This window comes from Leishmania braziliensis, contig 37 (genome assembly GCF_000002845.2).
Source record: "Leishmania braziliensis MHOM/BR/75/M2904 WGS CADA00000000 data, contig 37, whole genome shotgun sequence".
Classification (NCBI taxonomy): Eukaryota; Euglenozoa; class Kinetoplastea; order Trypanosomatida; family Trypanosomatidae; genus Leishmania; species Leishmania braziliensis.
Genome location: NW_004057997.1, coordinates 28,859 through 53,644, shown reverse-complemented (window position 1 = coordinate 53,644; position 24,786 = coordinate 28,859). Strand labels below are relative to the sequence as shown.

The 24,786-nt window shown below is 60.1% G+C and overlaps 9 protein-coding genes across 9 annotated transcripts; all 9 read right to left on the bottom strand.

The window, feature by feature from the left end:
* Nucleotides 1-450: 450 nt before the first annotated feature.
* Nucleotides 451-1,050, bottom strand: LbrM_25_2400 (hypothetical protein, conserved; the record flags this gene model as incomplete). The annotated part of the gene is made up of 1 exon (XM_001565691.1): nucleotides 451-1,050. The coding sequence occupies one exon, from the start codon at nucleotides 1,048-1,050 to the stop codon at nucleotides 451-453; it is 600 nt and encodes a 199-aa protein (XP_001565741.1).
* Nucleotides 1,051-2,572: 1,522 nt separating this feature from the next.
* Nucleotides 2,573-3,010, bottom strand: LbrM_25_2390 (hypothetical protein, conserved; the record flags this gene model as incomplete). Its single annotated transcript, XM_001565690.1, has 1 exon — nucleotides 2,573-3,010. The coding sequence occupies one exon, from the start codon at nucleotides 3,008-3,010 to the stop codon at nucleotides 2,573-2,575; it is 438 nt and encodes a 145-aa protein (XP_001565740.1).
* Nucleotides 3,011-4,621: 1,611 nt separating this feature from the next.
* LbrM_25_2380 (diacylglycerol acyltransferase, putative) lies at nucleotides 4,622-6,448 on the bottom strand (the record flags this gene model as incomplete). Its single annotated transcript, XM_001565689.1, has 1 exon — nucleotides 4,622-6,448. The coding sequence occupies one exon, from the start codon at nucleotides 6,446-6,448 to the stop codon at nucleotides 4,622-4,624; it is 1,827 nt and encodes a 608-aa protein (XP_001565739.1).
* A 1,259-nt stretch (nucleotides 6,449-7,707) lies between these two features.
* LbrM_25_2370 (hypothetical protein, conserved) lies at nucleotides 7,708-9,009 on the bottom strand (the record flags this gene model as incomplete). Its single annotated transcript, XM_001565688.1, has 1 exon — nucleotides 7,708-9,009. One exon carries the CDS (start codon nucleotides 9,007-9,009, stop codon nucleotides 7,708-7,710), a length of 1,302 nt encoding a protein of 433 aa, XP_001565738.1.
* Nucleotides 9,010-9,649: 640 nt separating this feature from the next.
* LbrM_25_2360 (hypothetical protein, conserved) lies at nucleotides 9,650-9,910 on the bottom strand (the record flags this gene model as incomplete). The annotated part of the gene is made up of 1 exon (XM_001565687.1): nucleotides 9,650-9,910. One exon carries the CDS (start codon nucleotides 9,908-9,910, stop codon nucleotides 9,650-9,652), a length of 261 nt encoding a protein of 86 aa, XP_001565737.1.
* An 854-nt stretch (nucleotides 9,911-10,764) lies between these two features.
* Nucleotides 10,765-11,475, bottom strand: LbrM_25_2350 (hypothetical protein, conserved; the record flags this gene model as incomplete). Its single annotated transcript, XM_001565686.1, has 1 exon — nucleotides 10,765-11,475. One exon carries the CDS (start codon nucleotides 11,473-11,475, stop codon nucleotides 10,765-10,767), a length of 711 nt encoding a protein of 236 aa, XP_001565736.1.
* A 1,171-nt stretch (nucleotides 11,476-12,646) lies between these two features.
* LbrM_25_2340 (hypothetical protein, conserved) lies at nucleotides 12,647-15,547 on the bottom strand (the record flags this gene model as incomplete). Its single annotated transcript, XM_001565685.1, has 1 exon — nucleotides 12,647-15,547. The coding sequence occupies one exon, from the start codon at nucleotides 15,545-15,547 to the stop codon at nucleotides 12,647-12,649; it is 2,901 nt and encodes a 966-aa protein (XP_001565735.1).
* A 953-nt stretch (nucleotides 15,548-16,500) lies between these two features.
* LbrM_25_2330 (mitotic spindle checkpoint component, putative) lies at nucleotides 16,501-17,112 on the bottom strand (the record flags this gene model as incomplete). The annotated part of the gene is made up of 1 exon (XM_001565684.1): nucleotides 16,501-17,112. The coding sequence occupies one exon, from the start codon at nucleotides 17,110-17,112 to the stop codon at nucleotides 16,501-16,503; it is 612 nt and encodes a 203-aa protein (XP_001565734.1).
* A 1,367-nt stretch (nucleotides 17,113-18,479) lies between these two features.
* LbrM_25_2320 (hypothetical protein, unknown function) lies at nucleotides 18,480-23,777 on the bottom strand (the record flags this gene model as incomplete). The annotated part of the gene is made up of 1 exon (XM_001565683.1): nucleotides 18,480-23,777. The coding sequence occupies one exon, from the start codon at nucleotides 23,775-23,777 to the stop codon at nucleotides 18,480-18,482; it is 5,298 nt and encodes a 1,765-aa protein (XP_001565733.1).
* Between the last annotated feature and the right edge of the window lie 1,009 nt (nucleotides 23,778-24,786).

Sequence of the window (24,786 nt, the reverse complement as noted above, 5' to 3'; positions counted from 1 at the left end):
AAGGTGAAGAACAACAACGAGGCAGCAGCCTAAGACTGCCTTCACGCCCAACGCACATACGCAAAGTGCAGTGGGGTTTGGGTGGGTGGATGGGGGGGAAGGGTAGGGGAGATGACAAGGAATCGTCCTTCTCCGCATGTCTCTCTCTCTCTCTCTCTCTCTTTCCATTGCTTCCACCTTGCCTGTCCCCACCTCCTTGCCTCCCCTGCGCACACCTACACGTAATCCCCTTTCGGACAACCAGAAAGGACGACGAGAGGAAAGGAAAGGAAAGGGGGTTAACTGTGGTTTTCGCTGCTGCTCGACTACCCCACAGCTTCACCCCAGCGGTGGGATCCAGCCCAGACTGGTTCTCTCATTTATTCATTCTATTCCGTCTTACACACACACACACATACACAGAGCGGTGCAACCCCCCCCCTCCCCTCCCTCCCAATCCCCTTTCGGCGGTTACTGCTGCTTTTCGCTGTTCTCACCGCCAGTGGCGTTGTTGCGGCGGGCGGCGTCGTCGCCGTACACGGTGGCGAGATGCTCGATCTGGTCAATCTCCCGGCGTAGGATCGTTGCGGCGCACTTGATCATGAGGGCGTCCTTGAACTGCTGAGAGTTGAAGTCCATGCGACCAGTCTGGTCACGCTGACGCTTCAGTGCCTCATCGCGAATTGCGCGGAAGTTCTCGACGGCGGTCATCATCTCATGCGCCTCCTTGCCACCTCCGCTGCCACACGTCACAACCTCCTGCGCCGCCTCCACCGCGCGCACCAGCCGGCGCTGCACTTCATCCACAGCATCTGTGGAGGACTTGTGGTCGATGGAGGCCACGTACGCTACCTCGTCCAGGTTCTGCAGTTTGCTACGAGCGAAAGGGTGGCCGCCGTTGTAAAGGGAAAGGGAGGTGATGTGGCTCAGCATCACATCCGAGGCAAGGTTGTTCATGGGGGCGAGGGTGACCTTGTGGTTGATGTGCTTCAGCGTTCGATCCGCAGGGTCCTCGAAGACGACAGAGGCTGTCCACGTCACCTTCGGCGTCGCCGCATCCTCATGGGGCATCTCGCAGTGCAGGTGAAGGCAGTGTCGGCCCTGAAAAATGACAGACGGTGAATTGCACCACAGCTGATAGTCCTCCTCGGTCAGGTCCGCACCAGGTTGCCCTGCCGAGTACCAGCCTATGAGGTCCTGCGTCGTATGGCGGCGCTTGGCCGCGCGCCGGCGCGTCAGCTCCGCGCGGTGGGTCTTTGTGTTCGGAACCTCCGTATCCTTGTGTGTGTGTGGAATGAAGTCTGTGATTACGATTTCCTCTGCTCGGACCGTGCCAAGGATGTAGCCCGCCGCGTACTTCTTGCGCTTGGCGTGCTCAATGATGAACGCCGCCGGGTACGGCGTCAGCTGAATCGAAACCTCCGAAGACATGGCAAGACGTGCAGTCTGGACGGTGTTGATGGAATGCACTCGAGTGCGTGTGCGTGCGTTTGTCGGTCGGACTACGATGCCTTTTTGGCGAGGTTTGGTGCAGGGGAAAGTGTGCGTCACTGGAGGTGTGTAATGGATGCTGCGTGTGCGTGTTGCAGCGCGTGATGTCAGTGGGGTATGAGTAAGGGAGTATGCGAGAGAGAGGTGCAGACACACATGCGCGCACGCCACGGCGAGAGTGCAGCGGGAATGGCGACTGTGGAAGGTGGCGGACATGGAGATGGGGGCAAGCAGATGAGTGTGGGCTGCCAGTCCAGCAGCGGTGGAGAGCTGCAGCGAGACTCACCTCGCCTTCCTCCCTTCCTCCTCCCACTTCCTAGTGTTTTGTCAGCTGCCGCCTATAACACAGCTGCACACACAGCAGCGACTTTCACCATCCAGGCATTCTCGTCGGTTTAGAGCGCCGCCGACGCGCGCACGCACAGACCACTCCGCTTGTCTTTCGTTCTGACTGTCTTTTACGTGGTTCTGTGTGTACTGAGGACGCTGTGTGCTTCCTAGTGTGCACAGCCGCTCCTCATGTATGCGTGCGTTACACCATAGTGCACCTTTGACTGAGGACTCCCGAAAAGATATGGCACACACCTCCCTCTACACACACACACATACGCAATCCCCTCAATAGACTAACGCTGAGAGGAACCAGCGCAGAGGCAGGTGGCCCAGCCTTCTTCTCCTGCCGCTGCCCACGCTGCCACTGCTGTGGCTGAGCTCCATCAGGCTAATCTTCCTACGTAGCTTTAAACCATACTATCCGGGGAAGAAACCAAACGCCTGCACACAAACATATACACCCCCAGTGCTGTCTGTCAAAGAGCCTTCTGAATACTTCGAGGCGCCACTGCTTTCTTCTCCAGCGCCAGCGCCTCTCCCTACTTTCCCACCCACTGACATACCCATCGGACCCGCACACACATTTGGCTGTTCCATGTCTCTGCCTCCCCCCACTGCAGCAGACAGCACTAGCAAACAAAGACGAGAGGGCAACCACAGCGATACCGCGGCGAGGGAGAGGGGGTGGGCTTGGAAGAGCGTTAGGGAGGGGGGGGCGATGGAAGAAACGACGTAGAAGGGCCTACAGCACACGCTCACTCGCTTGTGTTTAATGGTGGGCACCAGGAGTGCCGCTCTTGTGGTAGTAGTCCTTACCTGGTAGGGTGTCGCCCGGAGGCTGGATGATGGTGTCCTTGGGGCCGTAGGCGGAGTACAGCTTCTCTATGTCCGTAAAGATGCGGATGCGGAGTTGATCCTGTGGCGAAAGCTTGCGGACTTCCTCCAGCGAGCCGCCCCAGCGCAGAATCATAGCCTTCTCCACTAGGTCGGGCTCCAGCGAGTGGTCGTTGTGGTAGCGATGAATGAAGTAGATGATGGGAATGCCGCACGCCCAGAAGCGCATCTCACCAGGGATCACCCACTGCACGCATCCGTTCCACGCGCGCTGGAAGTAGTAGTCACCGAAGGCGCGTGCGGTCATCACGGGGCCGCTGAGGAAGCCCTGCGCGACAATGCGCTTGCTGCGGTAGGTGGAGAAGAGCACCATTGCTTGTACTCGTGTATTGTTGGCAGTGGGTGGTTGGTGGTGACGGTGGCGGTGGGAGGGAAGGGAGGCAGAGGGGTCACGCGTGCCTTTGGAAGGGATTCGCTAAGAAAAGGAGGAGGGGAGCTGCAACAGCGCGGGGACAGATGCGTGTGCGTATGTGCGCGCAGGCGTGTTAAGAGGAGAGGAGAGGAGAGAGAGGAGGAGGGGGGGGGACAGAGAGAGGCGTGGGCTTGTAGTGGAGGCGATTGGCTCGCCAATCGGGGAAGGAGTGGGGAGAGGGATCACATCGAGGAGGCGGAGGGAGGAGGGGATTAAGTGCCAAGGCGACTTCTCCATTTCTCTCCTTTGGTGTCTCTCTTACGTTCTGCATTCATCTGCAGGTCTATCCCCCCCGCCAAGCATGCGCAAAGCGCGTCGTTGAACGCAAGCACACACACCCACACACACACACACATACACGCCCACACCCGAGCACGTGTATCTGCGTCTTGTGTCTTCCAGGGAGCTAGAGGGAAAGGGAGAGAGAGAGCAAGGAAGGTGCGTGTGCATATTGCTGCGTACTGCAGCAGTGTACGCGTCTCTTCTCCGTTGCGTACACTGCTGCAGTACGCAGCAAGGGCGTTTATGCCCATGTGGGTGTGTGTAGGCAGATGTACAGGCCTTTGGAAAGGGGGAGAAGAGGTATCACGTTCTGAGGCTATGGATGCATGCAGATGGTGTGCAGCCGAACAGAGGAGCGGTGGTCATAGAGAGAGGGAAGATGCACGGTGTGTGTGTGGGGGAGGGGGAGGGGCGGGGGAGGGGATGAAGGTCGTGGGGGTTGGTCCCGGGGAGGGGCGGAGAGAGGGGGGGGAGGGGGAGACAGAGACGCTGCGCTGGTGGTGGGTCGAAGAAGACGCACCACATTGCAGAGAGAGTGAGGGGCACTCAAATCAACGCAGTGCGACTGGGAAGGAGGGCGCAACAGGGAAAAAGCAAAAAGGAGGTTAAAACCACCATGCGGGCAAGAGCAAGGAAACCGGGTAGGAGTGCCCGCCCGTGGAAGACGGTGGTGCGTGCGTGTGCGTGCGTGTGTGTGTGTGACGATGGTAGGGGTGGGGGGTGGGGTGAAGTCAAGGGGCATATAATTGAACAGGAGGGATGGAGATGACGGTGCCAGTCACTCCACAAATCTGCCGAAGACCTCTGCTGCCAAACACACGCCAACGCAGGCACCTTACCACAACAGAGGTGGAGGGATCAACGATATCAGCAAAGGTCAGCCGCCGCATCAGCACACGGCAGCTACGGAGCAAACGACCACTAAGACACACAGACACGCATACGCGCATTCGTTTCCCTCACCAGTTCGCCTGCACCACGCGCGCACGCGCCCACGTAGAGAGACCTCCGCTGCTGTCATAATAGGCAGAATGAGTGGCGCGTCCTCGTGAAAAGAGAGGGGAGCGGGGCAAACACGTTTTGTGGGCACACGTGACGATACTTCGCTTTCAGCTTTACTCGACCACTGCGCAGTGCCACTTGAAGAAAGCGGAAAGTGCTCGCTCGCTCGCTCGCTCACCATGCACTCCCTCGTACCCACGCATGTGCAGTCTCTGTCATCTCTCGTGCTCACTGCATGATGCGCAACCCGGTCGACTCCAAGTCGTAGATGCCACGGTGGTCGTTGTACAGCTTTCGGAGACACTCGATATACTTGCCCTGCCAGACCTCCAAATCCTCCGTTGTTGGGTTAGGAATGTGCGGGACTACCAACGGCTCTCCGACCACCACCACTATCGGGCGGCGATGCGGCAGCGGTCCATAATTGAAGTTGAAGAAGCCGCGGCCGCACACCAGCGGGATGGCAAAACCGACGAAGTGCTTAAATAGATCCATCAGGTACCGCATCCACGGCTCGTCGGCCAGCACCGGCACGCCGTACACGTTATTTTCACCGAAGCCGTACACTGGCACCAGCGGTGTCCCCTCCTGCAGCGCGATCTTGATGAAGCCTTTGCGCTTGAACAGGAGCAGGTCGTTGCGGTTCGGCTTTGCCATGAGCGACTCCTCCGCCCCACCGACGACGAGCATGACGCTCTGCCCTGGACCGGACCGGAGTGTCTTGCGGATGCAGGATGCACTGGCGTCACCGCACCCTGCCCAGATGGCAAGTTGGCGCCATAGAGGGATGTAAAGGTTAATTCCGAGGGTCTGCAGGTGGATTGTGATGCCGTTAAGCATCTTCGATGCGTCGTTCTGGTCGAGCCCGAAGTTGATGATCGCCCCAAACGAGTGAATGCCATGCGGGTGGTACACGAAAAAGTAGTTCCCCTCCCTGTCGAAGAGACGCCGAACCGGCTTAGGAATGATGAGGCGCACGGGGAAGTAGTCGCAGTAGTGGCGCCAGAAGAAGAGGCGTAGGAACGTTGGGCTTTTATACAACGGGTGGCTGGGCCGCCCGAAGGTGAAGATCCAGAGGAAGTACAGCACCATCAGGGGCGCCGTGTAGCGCGAGAGCAGGAGCAGCGCAGTGATGGCGATGCAGATGGGGATGCCCGTGAAGAAGGTGAAGATGGATACCGTAAGTGACTGCAGCCGCCGCTCGCCGGGGGTGTGGATGACGCTGCCCCACGAGAAGCTCGCGCCGCTAACATCGAAGGAGGTAGAGGACGGGGTCTTGTCAACGTACCGCTCCAGCGCAGCGAGTAGCCTGTCAGCTGCCGTCGCCTTTGGGCTATACTCCCGCTTTCCTTCTGTGGGTTGAGCGATCTCTGCTGCATCCGCGACTACATTTTCACCTGGGCCATCAAGGGATGGCATTCTTTGGCCGTCCCATGGCGCTGCTCCGGTGGCGGTGGGGCCCGCCGTGGGGATGGCTGCCTTGGGTGGGGTGCGCTGCGCAGGCAGGGGCGGCATGGTGGATGTTGAGGAGCACACACACGCCTTTCCATGCGCTGCTACAGCGTCTTGATAGCGCTGCTCCTCACCAACAGCGAAGAGGAACGCCCGGCGGAGGTTTTTCACTTCGGTGCTGGCGATGTAGCGGCCGCGCTGCTGCAGCTGTTGAAGTTGGCCGATCGCGTAAAGAACTTTGTCCAGCTGCCCTTCGACCTCTTCCCGCGAGGCAGGCGGGCGCGCGTGCGTGAGCGGTGGTTCATCGGGGCGGGGGCTTGCCTTTCTGGTACAGCTGTTTGTGCCGTGGTTAAGAGTGCGCTGCGCACCGGAGCTACGAGGTAACGCTTCCTTGGCCAGAAAGTGAAAGGAAGAAGAGATGGTGGAGGTGACTTGTGCCACCAAGGAGCGCCGGCGTGCGTTGACCCCATCCTCCGCGATGACTGCTGCTAGCGTCGCATCCTCCCCCAGTGGCGATGATTTCTGTTGTGGAGGAGTCCGCACACGCTCCTCCCACTGGTCCTGCTGCTGCCGTGGCTGTTGTTGTGGTGGTGCTCCGTCCATGATAGACAACAGCTGGGGGAGGGGGACGCGGTGACTGGCAAGTTGGGCGAAAGGGAAAAGGCGAGGGACGGCGATGTTCCTCGCGAGGCAGGACACACTAGAGCAAGGGGTAAGGGAGGAGAGACCGAGGGTGTTGTGCAAACACCCAATCCACAGACTCACGTGCACGAGGCAGGAGGGGCGGAATAAAAGAGCACGAGAGAATCGAATGACTGTGCCGCTCTTTCTCTTACATCGACCCATGCCCAGAGAGAGAGAGAGGGAGAGCAGAGCGCACACAGAGCACGACCAACTGCCGCAGTTTTTCCCCGCTCCCCACACACACTAAAGAAGACCAGAAATGATGAAGATGAGTTTTGTAAGCAGAAAAGATAAAGTTGAGGGTGAAGCGAGGGATGCAAGTGGAGGGGCAAAGACGAGGAGACAAGAGGTGGTGGTGGTGGTGGTGGGAATGAGAAAGGCGATGGAAGACAAGAGGAGCAGGCGTTTACGTGCGTGTGTGTGTGTGTGTGGTTGAAGGAAAACGCGGTGCGTGAATGAGTGCTCTGCGCTTAGGGCGGCGCGGTACTACGCGGCAGTGACCACGCATACAGAGGGAGAGAGGGAAGACGTCGGGGCGAGAGAAAGGGAAAAGGAAGACGGCGCGTGCCACATGCACGCTGTCGTACGTGCGCAACGAGCGCAGCAAGTAAATGAAGGTCCGCCAGTGGAATCAAAAGGCTCGGCGGAGGGAGGGAGATTGAGAGGCGGTGTAGTTTTCGGAACCTCAAGGAGTACACACGCTCAGCGACATACACTCACACCATGGCCAGACCGGCACTATTATTTCTCGTCGACGAACAGCTTCGCTCTCCTCAGCGATGCCTCCCCTCTCTGCCGGCTCCTTCAACGTGAACAAGGGAAGGGAGGGGAGGGGGGCAGGAGCTGTACGGTTCTCTGCCTGCCAGTCGCTGTTTGTGTGCGCACGTGTGTGTGTGTGTGTATTTGTGTGGGGTATTAGGCGAGGAAGGACGCGAGGAAAGCGTGACGGAGAACAGCGAGAAAGCACGTGGCCAAATTCAAACACCACCGTCACCGCGCTGGGACAATTCAGAGAGCCGAGTCGACCAACAGCCCTCTTCCCCCTCCACTCCCTCCTCACAGCAACATTATCACCAGCAGCACAGCGACAAGGATGAGAACAAACACATCAACACCACATGCGTGCGTGTGAAGCTGTGCCGAGCGGAAGAGGAGGAGGAGCGAGCAGAGAGACACCTTCACACCCGGCTCTCCGTCGACCGGTCATCGTAGGCGGCGTCCTCGTCCAAGTCGCCATCTTCCTCGTCGAGGTCCTCGCCATCTGCCATTGGCTGGTCCGCCTCAGCGGTGGCACCGGCCATGAGGTGCTCAGCACGGCGATCCGCCTCTGCCGCCTGTGCCTGAGCCGCTACCTCGGCTTCATGAGTCGCCTCTTCGTCCTCAAGCACCGAGATGTACGAGTTGATCATGCTCTGCCACCATGCAGGCATTCCTGGCGGCGCTGTGGGGCTATGATACTGCTGCTCGGACTTGAGCACTTCGGCAACAACCGTTTCAGCCGTGATGACGCTCTTGGTGGTGTCCGCTTCGGCGTCGCCGGGCTGCACAGATTCAGTCGCCGCTACGGCAGCCGTAGCTGCCAGCTTCTCTGTTGCGCGTACGAGCACGTCCCTCTGGAAGGCCTTCATGTCCTGTGCATTGCGCACCTGCAGCGGCTTGTGGTACTCGTACGACTTCCGTAGTGAGTCCACAAAGTACTTCTCCATCGCATGCAGCCGGCGCTCCACCAGAAGCGGCATCTCTTTCTGCCGATCATACGTGTCTTCGTCAGCATCCTGGATGGCCGTGTCTTTCAGCGGGTCACCCGCCTCTACGGTTTCCTCCGGTGCCGGGATGGGCAGTAGCGCGCCGCTCTCCAGCGAGATGCGCCGCTCCTCCAGTTCGCCTGTCTCCTTATTGCGCACCTTCACGATCTCGAGGTGGCAGAGCTGATTTGTGGACGGGTCCACATGGCGCACGCGAAGGACATTGATGGGATGCTCGCGCTGGACCACCTGCTCGGGTCGTGTTTCACTCGCCGGGATGACAACGTCCTTCACGTTGACGTTCTGCACGAGGATCTCATTCTTGTACTTGACGACAGCGATGATGGCGCCGCGTTGGCCGGCCCCCTCGCCAGAGACCACTTCGACCGTGTCGCCTGGGTACCAGATCCACGGCTTGATCTCGTAGTTCGGAGCAAAGTACGGGTAGCGGCCCGCAATTTGCGCTTTTTGATGCTTCTCCAGATCACGCGCGATCCACTGGTTGTGGTAGGTGTGATCCTGGTAGAAGTCACGTTCTTTGGGGTGGCGGATGGACTCGACCAGTTCGAGCCTCTCGCGGTCGCGTAGGTCAATCTTCTCATCCGTGTAGAGACCTGCGAGAAGGCCCGGCTTCACCTTGGGGCGGCGCAGGAGGTTGGGGCTTACATTGTAGGCCTTCAGAACCCTCTCCGGGCGCTTGTAGAAGCGCGACCGGGTACGGTACCGTGCGTACATCTTTGCACGAGCGTGCCTGAGTGAGGGGGGTGTGAGCAGGCCGAATACAGAGAGGAGGGGGAGGCAGAGGGAGAGCGAAGGAAGTTGTCAGGGGTGTGTATATTCGCGTAGGAGAGCAACACATTGACGTGCATGAGGAGCAGAGGGGAGCGCGGGAAAGGGACACTGCACACGATACGTGTAACCGAGAGTGATATGCGCATATGCGTTTGGGGTGGAGTGGGGAGTAGGGAGCTGAGATGGGGCGGGTGGGGAGGTGCTGCTGTGCAGGGTAGGGCCCCCCAAAGGGGCACAGCCAGCACCCTCCTCTTTGCTGTCAGAGGCCGCCGTATCCCATCGTGGAAGCGAGGCGGTCTGTGTGTTGGCGTGGTAACACGTGTCCGCAGGTGTGTCTGTGCTTTTGACTGCGGTGTACACAAGAAGGCCGATCAGGTAAGCTGCTCGACGGAGTCGAGCGACTCAGCAGCACAGCAAGCGCCCCCGAACTATGCTGTCGGTACCCTTATCTTGCTTCCTGATTTCCGTATGTCTGTGTGTACTGTAAGAGGAGGAAGAGGGGAGGAGGGGAGGGAGGGAGGCGTTGTCGTAGCTCCATCCTGCACTGTTGGGCGGAGGTGACAGGCTTTCCCTCCTCGGTACGCTACCATACCTTCCACCACGGTTTCTTATTCGCTGCAAAGTAGTTCTCCATGCAGGTCATGTACTCCCGCAGCTCTGGCTGGCAGTGCTGCAGGGACGTCTTGGCGGTTGTCACATCATGATCGTTCATCATGACTGCGTGCTCTTCAAAGCAACGGAAGAAGGCGCCCGTCTGTGTTGTGCACTGCATGCATGATGTAGGAAAGTACCGAGGTAACTTTGTGAGAGGCGTTTCGGTTGCGGGTGGCGGTGTCTGTGTCATCGCTAGGGTCGCTGCTATTTTAGCTGCAGTGGTGAATGCTGCTTCTCGTGCTATGCGAAGAGAGAGAGAGAGAGAGAGAGAGGGGGGGGGGGTGGAAGCGGAGAAGAGGATCAAAGCGAATCTGCAAGGAGAGCAGTCGAGTCGAGCGACTGAGGGGGTTGGAATTGTCGCTCACCCATAAGCGTCCGCCAGCAATGACAGCTGGTGAAAGACAGCAACGGCACATAGCACACGGAGACACGCGCACCTACACACCTGTAAGCACAATCACAAGAGTTACCGAGTGCGAATGGCGAAGAAGACGTCGTCAGCAGCGGCAGTGCTGCTGCTGCACTCTTCGAGGCACTTGCGATGGCTTGTTGCCTCGCTTGTTACTCTCTCGCCCCACCTATCGTTGATCACCCCCTATAGTAAAAGTACCGTTCCGCCTTGCCTCCGCTTCCTTCTTTCCTTCGGCGTGCGCGTTACTGGTTGTGAAGCCGGATTGCCATGACGAGTGCCAGCATTGCAGGAATGGGGGATACAACTGCATCCGCATGCATGCCAAAAAAAAAACATCTCTGCAGCCGCTTCTTCTCTTTCTCACGAACACACCTGCACACGCACAACACACCGCCGCAGCGCCGGGTGCAATTCAACAAAGGCGAGTATAAATGAGAGAGAAGGCAGTTGTACGCGGCATGAGAAGGGGATGCAGCGATGATGGCAGCAGAGGACGGCCCAAGGAGAGAAGAAGGGAGCAAGCCGCTGTGTACACACGTGCACGATTGTAGCACGCAGATAGAGTGGCACTCACCACCACCACTGTCACCTCCTCCTAACCCTTCGCCGTCTCTGTCTCCATCAGGCAATCCTTATGGATTCGCCCGCCCCCCAAACGCCACGGTGCCGTCTGGCTTAATCACGACTTTGATCTTCTCGCCGAGCTGAATTTGGTCATTCACGCTGACGGTGCCGTCGCACTCCACAAAGGCCGCCATCTTGTAAAGCCCCTTCAGTGTAATCGTCTCTACTGTGTAGACATAGCTGCTCGGCATCGTGATCTCTGTCCACGTCTCCTTCTCGGTGTCGTCGTCCGGGATGATGTGCAGGATGTCCACTGGCATCGCACACGCCAAGAACCTTTGCTGCACCTCGGGTAGTGAATCGCCTGGGATGTTCACTTCCTTCCCCGCGTCTGGGCTGTGCGGTGGGAAGACAAAACAAGCGAAGTCGTCATCGTCAAAACCGCTGAAGAGAAGGCGCACACGCTCCGCGCGCACCTCCGCAAAGTCGTGCCCCTGCCCAGCCGTCACCTCCTTCTTTCGGCTCGTGCCCACCTCGGTGAGTTTGATGTTGAAAGAGGCGGCATTCTGACCCTTCTGCGAGCGCGTGTTAGCCACGACACGATACACCCTCTTATCCACACGCAGTACCATACCAGCTCGCACCTTGTCAGCGAAGACACCGCGATGCTGGGTGAGGAGCGGCGACGATGCAGTCACTGGAGGCTGTGCAACGAGGCCAGCCGCAGAGTCTGCTACTCGCGCCGTGATGGGCACAGAGCGCTGCCAGCACCGCCGCATGGAGACAACAGAGGAGAAAGCGGCGCGCTCTCTCTACGTGGGTGCGCCTTTTCCTTTCCGTGTAGTGTACAGACGTGAATAGGCTTGTGTGAGTGCACGCACATGTGGTGGGAGGAGTTTGGGAACGTGAAGAGGTGGAGAGGCAGTGGGTAGCGTGTGTGCGGAAGGAAGGGGGGGGGCCGACAATGAGGGGCTGCGCCCTCCCCCCCCCTCCCCTCCACTCATCCCCCTCGTCTCGACACGCACACATACACCCACATTCACATACACTGCTCGAGGTAACCATCTGGTCGACGGGTACACACAAAGATGGCGTGGGAGAGGAGGAGGAATGACTAGGAAGGTACCGCGGTACGGTACTCAACTGCCATCTCATGCACACTCAAGCACTCCTAAGCAAGCAGGATGTGTAGCGCATCGTAGACTGGAGAGAGGAGAGGGTAGGGGAGGGGAGCGGGAGAAGGGTGGGGGGACGTGAGGTGTCCGCGCAGACGTCCCTCTTCTATATTCTTGTCAAGTTGAGGTCGCTCATGCAGCTGGGTAATTAGGAGGTGATGCGGAGGAGGAAAAGTGTGTGCGTGCGCGTAGAGGGAATGGGGAGGAGTGTCTTACAAGGTGGCACACAGAGCTTTCTCATGCCATCTCTTCCACCTTCGACACGTCTCTTCGTCCACACATGCACACGATCACACGCCTACGCAAACAGAGAGAGGCAGACAACGTACACCATCACGCAAACGTTAATATACATGAGGGAGGTGGGGGGGGGGGGCGGGTGAGTGAATGGGAGCCGCCGATCATTCTCATCCGCGATACAGTACATCGCTAACGATACTCGTAGGGCCACGACAGCGCGCAAGAAGCGGCAGATGCCCATCATTCAGCACACTCGACTGAGTTCGCCACACGGTGGTGGTGAAGTCCACACACACACACACAAACACACAGACAATGGGCTAAAATCCATCGCATGCTGTCATCCAAAGCTGTCCAAGACTTGCCGGTCCTTCGACAGGTGGCAGCGGTAAGAGGAGTGGATGGAGGAGGGGGCAGTAGGACATGGAGAGCACATGCATTCTCCGCAGAATGGCGGACTACGCAGTAGGATCTCTTCTCTGTTGCCGTGCATCACGCCGACAGACTCTACTTGAAGGACCGCACAGAGGACACGTCACTTCTTGGACGCCTTCTTGCCATTGCCTTTGGCGGTGGCGTTAGCAGGTGCCCGAGTCCCACCACCACTAGTACCAGTTGCCGTGCCCGTGCTGATGCCTAGCTTTGCATCGAGCATGCTGATCTGCTTCGTGTACTGCTCCTCACGCTCGCGCAGTATGCTAAACGTTTCAGTGAAAGTGGGCTCGTGTGTGACGTACACCTTCTGCACCACGCGGCGCAGCGCGCGTGGGCCTTTGCCACCATAGTCGATCGTGTAGGCCTCCAAGTCCACTGACAAGGAGCCCTCCTCCAGCTTCGTGAGGATGCGGGAATGTCCAAGAAAGAACTGCTCCACTGTCAGCAAGAACTTCTTGGGGATTGGTTCCCACACCACAGGCTTCACAACCCCCTCGTCGAGCAGCTGAGCCTCGTGCGTGCACACCTGCCACTCGACGGTCTCTTTTTCCTCCACGTGCTGCTTCGCGATAGCGGTGCGGAGCGCAGCGTTGCAGTGAGACAGGTACTGCGCGCGGATCAGAGTCGGTGGGTGCAGCCGACGTCGCTCGTTGCGCCGCGCACACAGCAGCGCGACGAAGCTGAGCGCGGAGACGTACGTCTCCGTCTGCTCGGTTTTCAGCAGGTACCTGTTGAGGACCATCGTGGCCACGCTGCGGTCGCTCTGTGGGAGGAAGGGGTCGTTCACCTGCCCCATGAGGCTGCCTTGCACCTCGAGGATGACGTGCAGCACGTCGTGCTGGTCCTTTTCAACGCCCACGACGCGGCATGACGTGACCAGCGGCAGCAGCCACGCGCGGTTGTGTGGGGAGAAGGAGAGGTCCGCCAGCTCCAGCGCCTCCACGACGTTGTGTAGCTCCACTACCACCGCGTTATCAGGAATGGCTACGATGGCGCCATCGCTGGCGACTTCGGTTCTCTCGTCCTCCTCCGTGGCGGCAATCACGCTCACGTCGTCGCCGCCGCTACCTCCACCGTTCAGCGTCACGGAGCCCTCAAGGCGGGCTGTGGTGGTTGCCATGTAGGGCAGCGACTGCCGCGCCACCACCAGGAAGGGGAGCACAAACCAGTCCCCAGGTTCGATTTCGCGCAGTGATCGCTGCACGTCGAACGGGACGTCGCGGTAGCCAACGTAGAGCGTCGGCGGAGGCTGTAAAGTTGCAATGGCGCCCGTGCTTTGCCCTGAGGAATTTGTGTCACTGCTGTGCCGCCGACTGCCGCGAATGCATGTCAGGCCGTCCTCGTTCCGACCACCGCCGTGCGCGTTGTTGATGTCCTCGTCCTGGGCTGGCAGCTGAAAACCGACGCGGGGGCTTCCATCCGCGGCCATGACCTGCACGGCAGCTGCAGCGCCATCCTCTCGGTCTACAATCGCCTTGCTCGTTCGAGTCGACTCCGCCCCCGCCGACCTCTTTGTTTTCGCAGTCACCCCGTCTTCTGTACACTTGGCGGAGCCGTCGCTGCTCCCCTCGGCCACGAAGGAGGCTGGCAGCAACGCTGTCAACAGCGCTGCCCACTTTTCAAGGAACGCGCCGCACCGGTCTGGCAGGCTGCCGACTTCCATCCCCACGTCGTCCTCCTCCACCGGCGCCATTGAGTCGAGCAGCGTTGCCCGCATGCGGAAGGCACTGACCAGATCCTCGGCGATCGAGCGCTCTGGCAGCGTTAGTAGCCTGGGAAACATACGGCCTACGTCCTCCGGCTCCATCGTCAGGAGGCAGGCCGCAAGCAGCGACGCGCGTGGCAGGCCTGGATAGAGCCCGCCCCACTGCGTTGTGAGGAAGTCGTCGAGCACCACAACGGCAGCAACCTTGACCCCCCAGTTGCGTGCCACCTCCCGGTGGACCGCGAGGGGATCAAAGTCTTTGATGCACTTGATTGCGTTTTGGATTATGCGCTTCACGAAGCCGCCGGCGGCGTCGTAGGGGATGGCGATCTCTTCCGCAATGGACCACGGCATCGGTAGCGGATAGCGCCGACGGTACTGCGCCGCCTGCCAGAGCTGGTCCACCTCCTCCAACGACAGCTGCTCGCCGAGGTGGCGGTCCGCGGTCTGCAGCTGGCCTTCCTGCGCAATCTGAGCGATACACTGGTCGTACACCTCGAGCTCCTCCACCACCGTGCGCTTCTTGATTCCTGAGGAGGAGAAGATGACTTGCCTGAGGATGCGTCGCCCGCTAGCCTCGCGGATCAGGGGGCCCTCGATCTTAATCTTCGGGCTGTTCGCTGGCAGCTTATCCGGCGATACGAGACCGAGCGCCCGCGGCACGCTAAACGTGAGGCACGTGTCCGCATTGACAGTCTTAAGGCACTGGAGCAGCAACACCTGCTTCGGCGGTGCCCCGTCGTTCTTACCTCGCTTAAAGAGAAGTTGGTTCACCGGGGTCATCACCTTCGCCGAGTCTCCTGACCAGTAAGCACGGAAGTGGGAGCTTGTATTGATCTCGTCGACGCGCTCTGCAAAGTTGCCCGATGATAGGCCTCCCAGACCAGCTCCAGTGGCAGAGGGCACGCGCTCAAGGGCGAACTGCTGCGCCACTGGGCCACGAAACTTGGGAAGGTGAATGTAGATGATATCCCCCTCCGTGAGCGCAACGGAGGCGCGGAACTGCAAGAGGAGGGACACCTCTGTGCGTGGCAGCGGCGGCGTAATCGTGAGGACGCTCGAGGTGAATTCCGCATGGTCGCCCTCCTCTCCCGCCCCCCTGTCCACCACGGCGGCTGGGGGCGTGATGCGGACTTTGGTTGCGGGTTGCGCTGCAGCGTTCCAGGCGGCGCGGTGGATGCCTGGCGTGTCCTGTAACGACACTGACGTGTACTGGCACACACGCTCAAAGGCGTCGAAGACGCGCTTGGTTTTCTTCGCTGCGCCTTGTTGACCTCCAGCTGCCGTGGGTGGCATGATGGCGGGTGCGCGACTTCTCGTAGCGTCTTTTAGATATGGTGTGGTTGATGGCTGATGCGAAAAGGCGAGAGAGAGAGAGAGACAGACAGAGCGAGCGGGAGGGTGACAGAGGATATGCAAGGCAGCCCCCCTCCCCCCGAAGATACACCAGCCGTAAAGGAGAATGTGAAGAAGAGGGGGCGGCGGGAGTGATGGTGGCGGTAGTGTGCTGGAAGGCGTACTGTGAGAGGAAGAGACGGCGAGAAAGGACGTGCAAGTCCACACCAAGGCACACACACACACACATGCGGAGGAGCATCTGTTGTACTGCTCGCAAGGAACAGCGGCCATACGAAGGTGTGTGTGTGTGTCTTGAGCCACGGGTAAGGGGCGGAGACTACACAGCGCGCAAGCCTCGCCCATTCTCTCTCCACCAGCTTTTTTCGGCTTTCGCTGTTTCCCTCGCGCCTTCACCTTTGGCACCATCTTGCAACTACCGTACGCCACCACACACCATTAGAGCAGGGCAGCAGCGGAGAGGAGGAGGAATAGGAGTGACGATGAGGAGTGTTCTTGGCCTTCGTCTGTTCTGCTGCGGGAAGAGTGGATGCACAAGGCGAAGAGAAGGAGTGGGGGGGGGGGAGGCAGGAAAGAGACATGCATCGACGTGTCGCTTGTAATACCCTCCATCTCCATAACCTTTCCTTCGCTGTGTGCTCGCTCTTCACTCAAACCTACAAGCCCCATACACTCAGGCGGCATCAGGCTACAATCTAGGGGGGAGGGAGGCAGTGAACGGTCTATAGCACTCGCAAGCCCAGCGACACAGCAAAACATTGAGAGAGAAGGGGTCAGAAGGGGTGGGGGTGGAAAGAGGGTGGGAGGGTGCGGGGGTGACTGACGCTTTCACCGCTGCCTTTCCCCTCACGCTTCCGTTTCCCCTCGTACGCACACGCACAGTGGTCGTACTGTCATTCACGATAGACTACATTCGTGTCAACCTGGTGGAACGACGTGGTGAAGGAGCGCAGCTTGACCTCGGTGCCGTGCCTGAGCACCTGAGGATCGCTGGGCTCCCACGCTGTCGACGGAACCTGCGCGTTCACAGACGTGTAAACGAGCAGGTCAAAGGCACATGGCTGCGTAATCACAGGCAGGAAGGACACGCAAGCCGTGATCTGCCGCATCACGGCTTGAATCTCGAGGCGAACGTCTTCCTCGCTCTTGCGACCGCCGCCGTACAGGTGCGACGAAGACGCCGATGGCACGGGCTGCGCTTCTATGTTGATCTCCCACCGCTCCAGTGTCTGCACTGACTGAACATCCGTGATGAGCAGCACTAGACGCCGGCACGTTCCGTGTGCAATCCACGAGGAGATCTGCTGTAGAAGTTCCGCCAGGTACGCGTTCAAATCTGCATCGGTAGAAATCATGAGCGACAGACCGAATTTCTTCACCTGGTGAAAATCTTCAGCTGGGTAGACACCGCGCTGGTAGAGAATATTATTTATAGCAAAGCCGAGGTACTCTGTGACTGTAGCGACGGAGCCGGCGAGAGTGATGGCGTGGGTCGTCTGCGTCATGGGTCATGCCGCGTGCGCACCTATAAGGGGGTGATGGCGGGGAATGAAGGTTGGGTGAGAAGGGTGACGGCTTAGCAGAAGCCGCTGGCGTCCCGATGTATCCTCCCGCTGCGCGCGTGGGTGTGTATCCAAGTCGCTGAGCGACGTATGAGAGAGAGAGAGAGGGGGCGTTGGGAGAGTGGGAGCAGCGCTGCAGGCGCAGCTGCATGCATGCGAGTCAAAGAAAACAGCCGAGAGGGAGGTGAGGGTTGTGGTAGTGCAGGGGAAGCCAGACGAGGGCCAAGCGAGAGCCACAAGGAGGGTCGAAGCCCCCCCCCCCCCCTTCCACACACAGAGTGTGTGTGAAAGAGCGCGAAGTGCATGAAGCTCGTGTTTGCCCATCATTCCCAGTCAGTGAGAAACTCCCATGAATGCCAGCCCACATTTTCCCCTTCTTCAGGCGTTTGGTGGAGAGACGCCCCGTGACACATGTGCCACACCTCTCCCTGAGTTGAACGGAGTGTGCAGCGTAACGTGCATGGGTATCTGCGGCGTCGACGAGTGCGTTGGTGCAGGGAGCGAGAGCGAGCGATACTTTCTATCGCTTTTCTCGCGACTCTTTACATTCTTCTCGCAGGGCGTTGTACACAACGCCAACACACATCACCGCTATTTTCAACGGGAGGGACTTGCAAAACAACGCAACAGCAACACACAGATACATCCACACCTCCCCTCTTCTCTGACCACCTCAAGCTCGCTGTCCACCCACACCTCTACACATACATGCATCCCTCCTCCTTACACACACACACACAGAGAGATGCGTGCATCTAAAAAAAAAATTGGTAGCGTCGGCAGCAGGAAGAGGAGGAGGAGGGGGGGAGGGAGATGGATACATATGTACATACATACAGAGATACGATTGTGATACAAAGGGGGTGGGTGGGGGAGGTGCCCGTGAGAATATTGACCACGCGTAATGCACGCAGAAATGGACACACACAGAAGGATCCCACGAGCAATGTTGCGTGCGCCTCTGATGAGTGGGCACTTGGGGCACGCTGACGCGTCTGCCTGCGCGCGCGCGTGAGTTCTACCCAACAAGGCTGAGGGGCAGCACGTGAGCATAGACGCCCCAAAGACAAAAGGCACCAGGAAAAGGAGAAGGTGAGCAAGGCCGCGTGACTGCATGAAAGTATGGACGCAGTCTGGATGACAGGGAGAGCGGGTGATGCGTGCGTGTGTGGGGCACTCATGTCGCTACGGAAAGGAATGGGTGGCAGCACCACTAGAACGCGTGAATAGGTGAGTCGTGATACTAAGGTTGCGTACTCTACACATGCGTCCCCCCAAAAAACTGAGGTGCCACAGCCTCTCCCCCTGCCTCAGAGGAGCTCCACAAACTCGCTGTGAGTGGGTAGCCCGCTCTGTACCACGTATGTGCCCTCCTCCACAAGCAGGCGATGCTCAGTGGCGTCCACAATCTTCTGCGCTGCCGCGTGCTCCAGCGCCCATTCTCTCGGGTAGTGTCTGTGCAGCAACTCCTCTGCCTTGCGTGCCCACATCAGGGCATCGCCGCACGCACCGGCGGTATAGAGCAGCTTAGACAGTGCCTCCATGATATGCACTGCTGCGAGCGAGTTGTTACCGAGGTGGGAAGCCTCGTAGAGGGCGAGTGACTGACCGTATTTCTCTCGAGCCTCGGTCATGCGGCCCTGTGACTCAAGCATGGCTGCCCACATGAACAGCGTTGTGGCAAGCTGCAAGGATTGCGAGACGGTGTCGAAGGATGTCTGGATGAGAGCGTTGCGCTGCGCCACGAGGTGCTCGCCACGCTCGCGGGCCCTGGCGGCCTGCGCAGCGCAACTTTCACCACGATCTTCTTTACCAGCACCACTACACACCGCTTCTTGTTGCTCCAGCATAACCACATCTGCTGGCTTCAGCACATCGGCGGACACGAGCAGGACGCCGCGGCGGTCCAGCAGCCGCGTAGCCTGTTGGAGGTAGTCAATAGCGCTCTCCGCGTCCTTCAGTAAGTAGAGCAGCTCCGCCGCGTTCCACAGAGGTACCACGAGCCGCTCGCTGTGCGGCCCGACGCGCTCTCGCAGGTGCTGCAGGCGCTTCTCGAAGTGCGCGCAAAGTGTGGTTGTGTCGAGGTCAAGCACTGCCGTCGACGGGCACAGCATAAGCGCCCCCAGGAACTGAGTGTCCATCAAGAGCAGATCGTCCTCGGCCAAGCGGTTTGTCTGTGCAATGGCGTATGCGGCGCTCAAGTGCTCGATGGCGGGCCGCCAGCGTTGCTGCGCCTCGGCCATTGTGCCAATTATATAGTGGGCCATGAGCCGGTCGTACGACTGCGGACCAACTCCACACTCCAAGGCGGCCAAACTGCGTGTGGCCAGGCTGACGCTCTGCCGACTATTGGTTACGCAGTGCGCGACGTAGGCGTAGAGCAGTTGGGACCTGGCAGCGAGCGGATGTAGGGGGCCGCGGATACGAACAACGCGGTTTGACATCTCCTTCAGCATGGGCATGATGTCCGTCACATGCCCAGGCTGCATTCGACTCTTCGCGAGCATAAGTCCCACCCACAGCACCGCCGCAAGGTTCGCGCGCTGACTGCGCTCCGCGTGGCGGTGCTGACCGAGGACCAGCTCCTTTACAGTGCTTTCCATGACCTCGATGCCCTCCTGCTCGCGGTCGTTCTGGAGGAGCTGCGCACCGGCAAAGTAGAGTAAGTGCCACCGCAGTCGTTTCTGCGCCGCTACCATCTTGGCTGTAACGTCGCTGCCATCACGGTCGACTGCGATGGGGGGCCGTGCCTGGCTCGGGAGCACCGTGAAGCAGCTCTGCTCCATTTCTTGTAGGTCGCCTTTGCCTCGAAGAAGCCGCACCGCTTCCCGTAATAGCGTGACGACATCGCCCGTGCTGACGGACACTGTGGTGCTGACTGTGCTACTCTTCCGCCCTATGCTGTCGTTGCCTGTTGTTGTGGCCGTCTTGGTGGACGCAAGAACACCCGCCGTGGCCCCGATCGACCCGCTACGCACGAGGTACGTCTTCGCTAACACCAGCACAAGGCGCAACTGCGCTTGTAGCAGGGGCTGCGCCGCGCACGCCGCACTGTCGCTGCTACACTCCATGGGAAGCATGTTGAGCTCGAGGCTGTCGACGTAATGTCGGAGCCGCTCTTGCCTACCGGCCGCGACGCAGGCAAGGGTGCACAGGAGCTCTGCCTCGACCACCTCGTACGCGTCGGGGGAGTCGTCGGAGAGCTGACGCGTGAGCATGACGACATCCTCGGCAATCGTGGCGGCGGTGGCGTAGTCGCCGTAGAAGAAGTAAGCTTCCGCCAAGTCGCGCTGCGCCGCGTTCACGAGAGCGTCTGTGTCCCCCTCCAGCAGGCAAAGCGTGTGCACACGCTGAAGTGCGTACTCCACGGCCTCGCCGTAGGCCCCGATAATCAGCATAACCGTCATGGACAGCTCCAGCGCTTCTTGCAGCGAGCGCAGTACCTCGAGGTCCTTCCCAGAGAGCGCCGTGTTGCCGTCAGGGTTGCCACTGCTTGTGGCCATCTTCCATGGCGAGACAGGCGACCCAGTAGACAGGATCGCCGCTGCCTCCTGCTGCAGCCCTTCTCGGGTACCGCGCGTCAGGGCGGTGGTCTTCAGCAAGGCGTTGTGGCAAAATTGACTGCAAAGCTGCACCGTGTCGCTGTACAGCTGCGTCGACGCCCGCTCCTCTTCCACTGCCAGGCACAAGATGAGCCGCCGCAGCACCGAGAATGTTTTCTCCGTTGTCACTTCAGCCGAGGCATTCAGCTGCACACCACCGCTGGCGCTGCTGCCGTTCGCCGTGGCAAAGCCGCGGTTCGCGAGGGCGGGGAAGGGGTTGTTGCTGCTGTTGCAGTGACAGAAGATGCTATCGGCGACACCGCTGAAGTTGCGCAACGCGGCTGTCGAGGACCCGCGGCGTGTGTGCGTCGATGCGCGTTTGCCACTGCTGCTGCTGACGCCGCCGTTCCACAAATACGAGTTAGCAAGCATAGCAGCCAGCATGCCATCGCTGAGCTCCTGAAAGGCTTCGCGTTTGAAGCGAGTTCGCTGCTCACTGTGAAGGAGGTCCATATCCTCCTCTCGGAACAGCATCATGAGGCGGTCCTGCCAGCCAGTCAGCCGCATGTAGCTTAGAGGTGACTGCAGAGTGTCCATGAAGAAGAAGGTAGTCGGCAAGGGAGGACTGCGCAGCTCGCGGTTCGTCGCCGCGTCGGCATCGCGGAGACCGCCACTCTTCCCCAGGATCGCCTCAGAGGCTCGGTCGCCGCTACTACCTCCGCCGACGCTGTTTGACCACTGTGGCTCCCACGAATTTATGACTAGCGCTGAGACGGGGCCGCTCGTGTCAAACTCATGCTCGAGCTCCAGCACCTCCACCGTCGGCTGGCGCCGCTTCCGCTCTTTGCCGCCCAACGGCGTCGTCGGTCGGCTTCGACTGTTGGGGTCTGCCACCCCGGTTCCACTCAGGCCCTTGTCGCCCTCGTCATTCGACCACGCGGTATTCGCCTGCGCCCCGTGCGGCGGACTACCGCTGCTCGGGGTTGCTGATGCCCGTTGCTGCTGTTGCTGACACCGTCGCTCGGTCGCCGTTTCTTGTTCGGCCTTTTCAAATGCCTGCTGGCGTTTGCGTTGCTGCAGGCGGCGCAGTCGCGTCGCCTCTGTGTAACAACCATAGCGCAGTTCGTGTGGATTGGTGGCAGGAAAGAGGTAGTGCTGTGTGTCCTGTTGGCTGTTCGTCTTTGTGCCAACCACCCCATTCCCTGCGCGGAGGCCCGGACCAGCTGCACCAGCCGCCGCCGCTGCAGCTGCCATGGCGCTGCTTTGCGTCGCTGACGTATACGCCGCCGAGATGGCCACCGCTGTCGCTGCTGCGGCATTGCGTGCGGCTACGCTCTGTACATCAAGGCTGTTGCGCCGCGGCTGGTTGACAGGCGTTTGCTTCCCCTGCGCCACCACTGAATTAAGCGTGCCTGCGGCCACGCCGTCCTTCGCTGGGGACGGCGCACGGCTGAAGCAACCAGCGCTGACCCCTGACGGCGCCGCAGGATTTGGCCCGCTGTTCTCTTGATTGAAGTGGGCGAGGGAAAGGGAAAAGTTATCGGCGGCGTGGGCTTCTGCGCCGCTGCTGTCGCGAGCAGAGCGCTGCAAGGAGTCGGCGACGCTTGCGGCTGCCCCTGCCGTGATCGCGCGCGCAATGCGCACTGCGACGGACGGCACATGCATGTGCTGCGTACCACTCACACCCAGAGCGCTGACGAGCGTGTCGTCGCTGTCAGCCTTGATAGCAGATGCGTTTGTGCCATGCTGCAAGACGAGATAGCATGTCAGCGTGTTGTTACTCATCTGCAGAGTCCCCGTAGCAGGGTCCACGCTGCCGCAGTCCACGCCTGTGATGTTGAGCTTGGCTGTGCCTTGCCGTGAGGTGTTTAGCTCCATGAAAAGATCCCCAGTACTGGCGTTGATGTAAGGTGGCACTATGAACAGTTCCTTCACCGACACGACCACCTTGTACTCGAGCACGCGCACCAGCCCGACCTGCTCGCCCAAGCCGGGTCGCAGCCCAACGAGGTGGTGAATGCAGTACAGCCCACTGCTGCCGATGCGGTCCTCGCGGGTGATGTCGAGGCCGACATTTTCTTCCTCTTGTGTGAGTGCAGACTTCGCTGTGCGAGTGCGCACACCGACCGAGTTCACTGCCACCCCGGTCACCAGTGGGCCGTTGCCAACGGCCGTTGCCAACTCCGTCGTACGGTCGCGCTCCATCACGAGGGTACTCGTGTCCACTCTAAAGCGAACCGAGTTTAGCGTCGTCACCGGAGCACCGTTGCTCGCCGTCGTGAAGGCGATCGTGGGTGGTGGAAGCGTGTCGGCAGTCGGGATGTTCACGTCCCAGTCAATGCGCCGTCGGGCACTAGCGAGGGTCTTGAGCTGTGCTTCGGCCCCCGTAAGCTCAGGAAGCAGCTCTTGGGCGAGGTGGTACTGAAGCCGTGGCGGCTCCACGGTGCCGTTGCGCGGGTTTGTGTGGGCAACTTCGATCACATCCTCGGCCGTCGTGCCGTAGAGGCGACGCAGAAGACCGAGCGAGGTCGTCGTGGAGGTGCTGCCGAGAATCTGTTGCAGCAGCGGTGCGCTCTCCGTGTGGAGACGGCCGGTGTGAATTGCCTCCACAGTGACGACGGCGCCATCTGTGGCTGTAGCGACGGAGGACGAGGCGGCGCAGGTCAGCGGCGCTGTACTCCCGCGTGACCAGTGAAAGGCACCGCCGCTGAACGAGCTCCAAACCCCTCTAGATACTCGAGCTCTATCCGGAGACACGCTGCTGCGGTACGCTTCGCTGCCGGCAGTGGCTACCGCTGGTGCCGTGGCATGAGTATTGTTTAACTGCGGCCCAATTCCTGGGCGGAGCAGCGCGTCAGGCACGACGCTCAGCGACGGCACCTCGCGTATCCCCTCTTGGACAGATGGCGACACCATCAGATGCGGGTTCACCACAGCGCCGCCGACGACGTAGTAGGTGGGGAGCTCGGGCACCTTTGGCTGTGCCGCCTGAGAGCTCAGAAGTGCTCCAATGGAGGCCTGGGGTGCTGTCGACGCTGCTGTTTCGGGTGGGTGTGGAATCCGCATTGCATCCGCGACGTGCCGTATCGTGTAGTGCGTGGACGGCATCCGCTGCGCCGCTGGTGTGCCGCGCATGGAGGCAGACGAAAGCCGTGGCGGTGCCGCTGGGGTGGGGTGCGATACGGCGGGGCTGTGCGGCGCCATGCGTGCAAGGGTGGGGAGGGCGCGAAAGGGAGGTTGTTGCTGCTTGCGCGGTCGCGCGTTCGCCGCACCAGCCTTCGGACGCCGGTAGCTGTTGCCCGACGCCACCGGCGGCTCACAGGCACCCAACGCTGAGGTTGGCGTTATCATTGTCCTGTGCACCATCGACTCCCCGTTTGACGTATGCGGGCGGGCGGGCGACGGCGTGCTGTGGCCGCGAGGCGAGAGGGGTACTGCGATGTTTGACAGTGGGTGGAGACGCGGCGCTCTGTGCTGCGCAGCGTCGGTGTTATACGCGGGCTGAGTGGATGGGGCGGGGTGGGGTTGGCGCCGGCGCACGACACACAAGCGTGAGAGAAAAGGGGCTCGCAGAGGAAAACCGAAAAGGACAGACCAGGGGGGAGGAAGTGCCATGCAGGAAGAAGACCACCAGCAGCCCACGGTGCACACAAGGCCGGGGGAGGGGAGCAAAGAAATCGAGACGAGGGGCCCACACGTGGTGTGGTGTGTGTCTATATGTGCAAGATAAAGGTCTGGTGAGCACTGGCCGCGAACATTACTGGTAATGCACTTCTTTTAGTTTCTCAGCGTGCGCCCTCTCTGCCACACCATAGGCTCAACGCCACTCCGCCCCACCCAGGCCTGCCAAACTGGCCCATCCCGTCCGGCGAAGCAGCGCTAGACACACGCGTGACAGCAGTGCGCCGACCCAGTCACCCGAGCATGGCCCCAGTCCCCAACTCTGCCCACCCACCCCCGTCTTGCAGGTTGTGTCACAGCCGGTACACCATTCTGCCAGCCGCCACCTCGTGCACCCCACGGGATGGCTCGGGCACCCCCAGCAGTAGGCAGTGAGGGCCAAAGGAGATGCGTT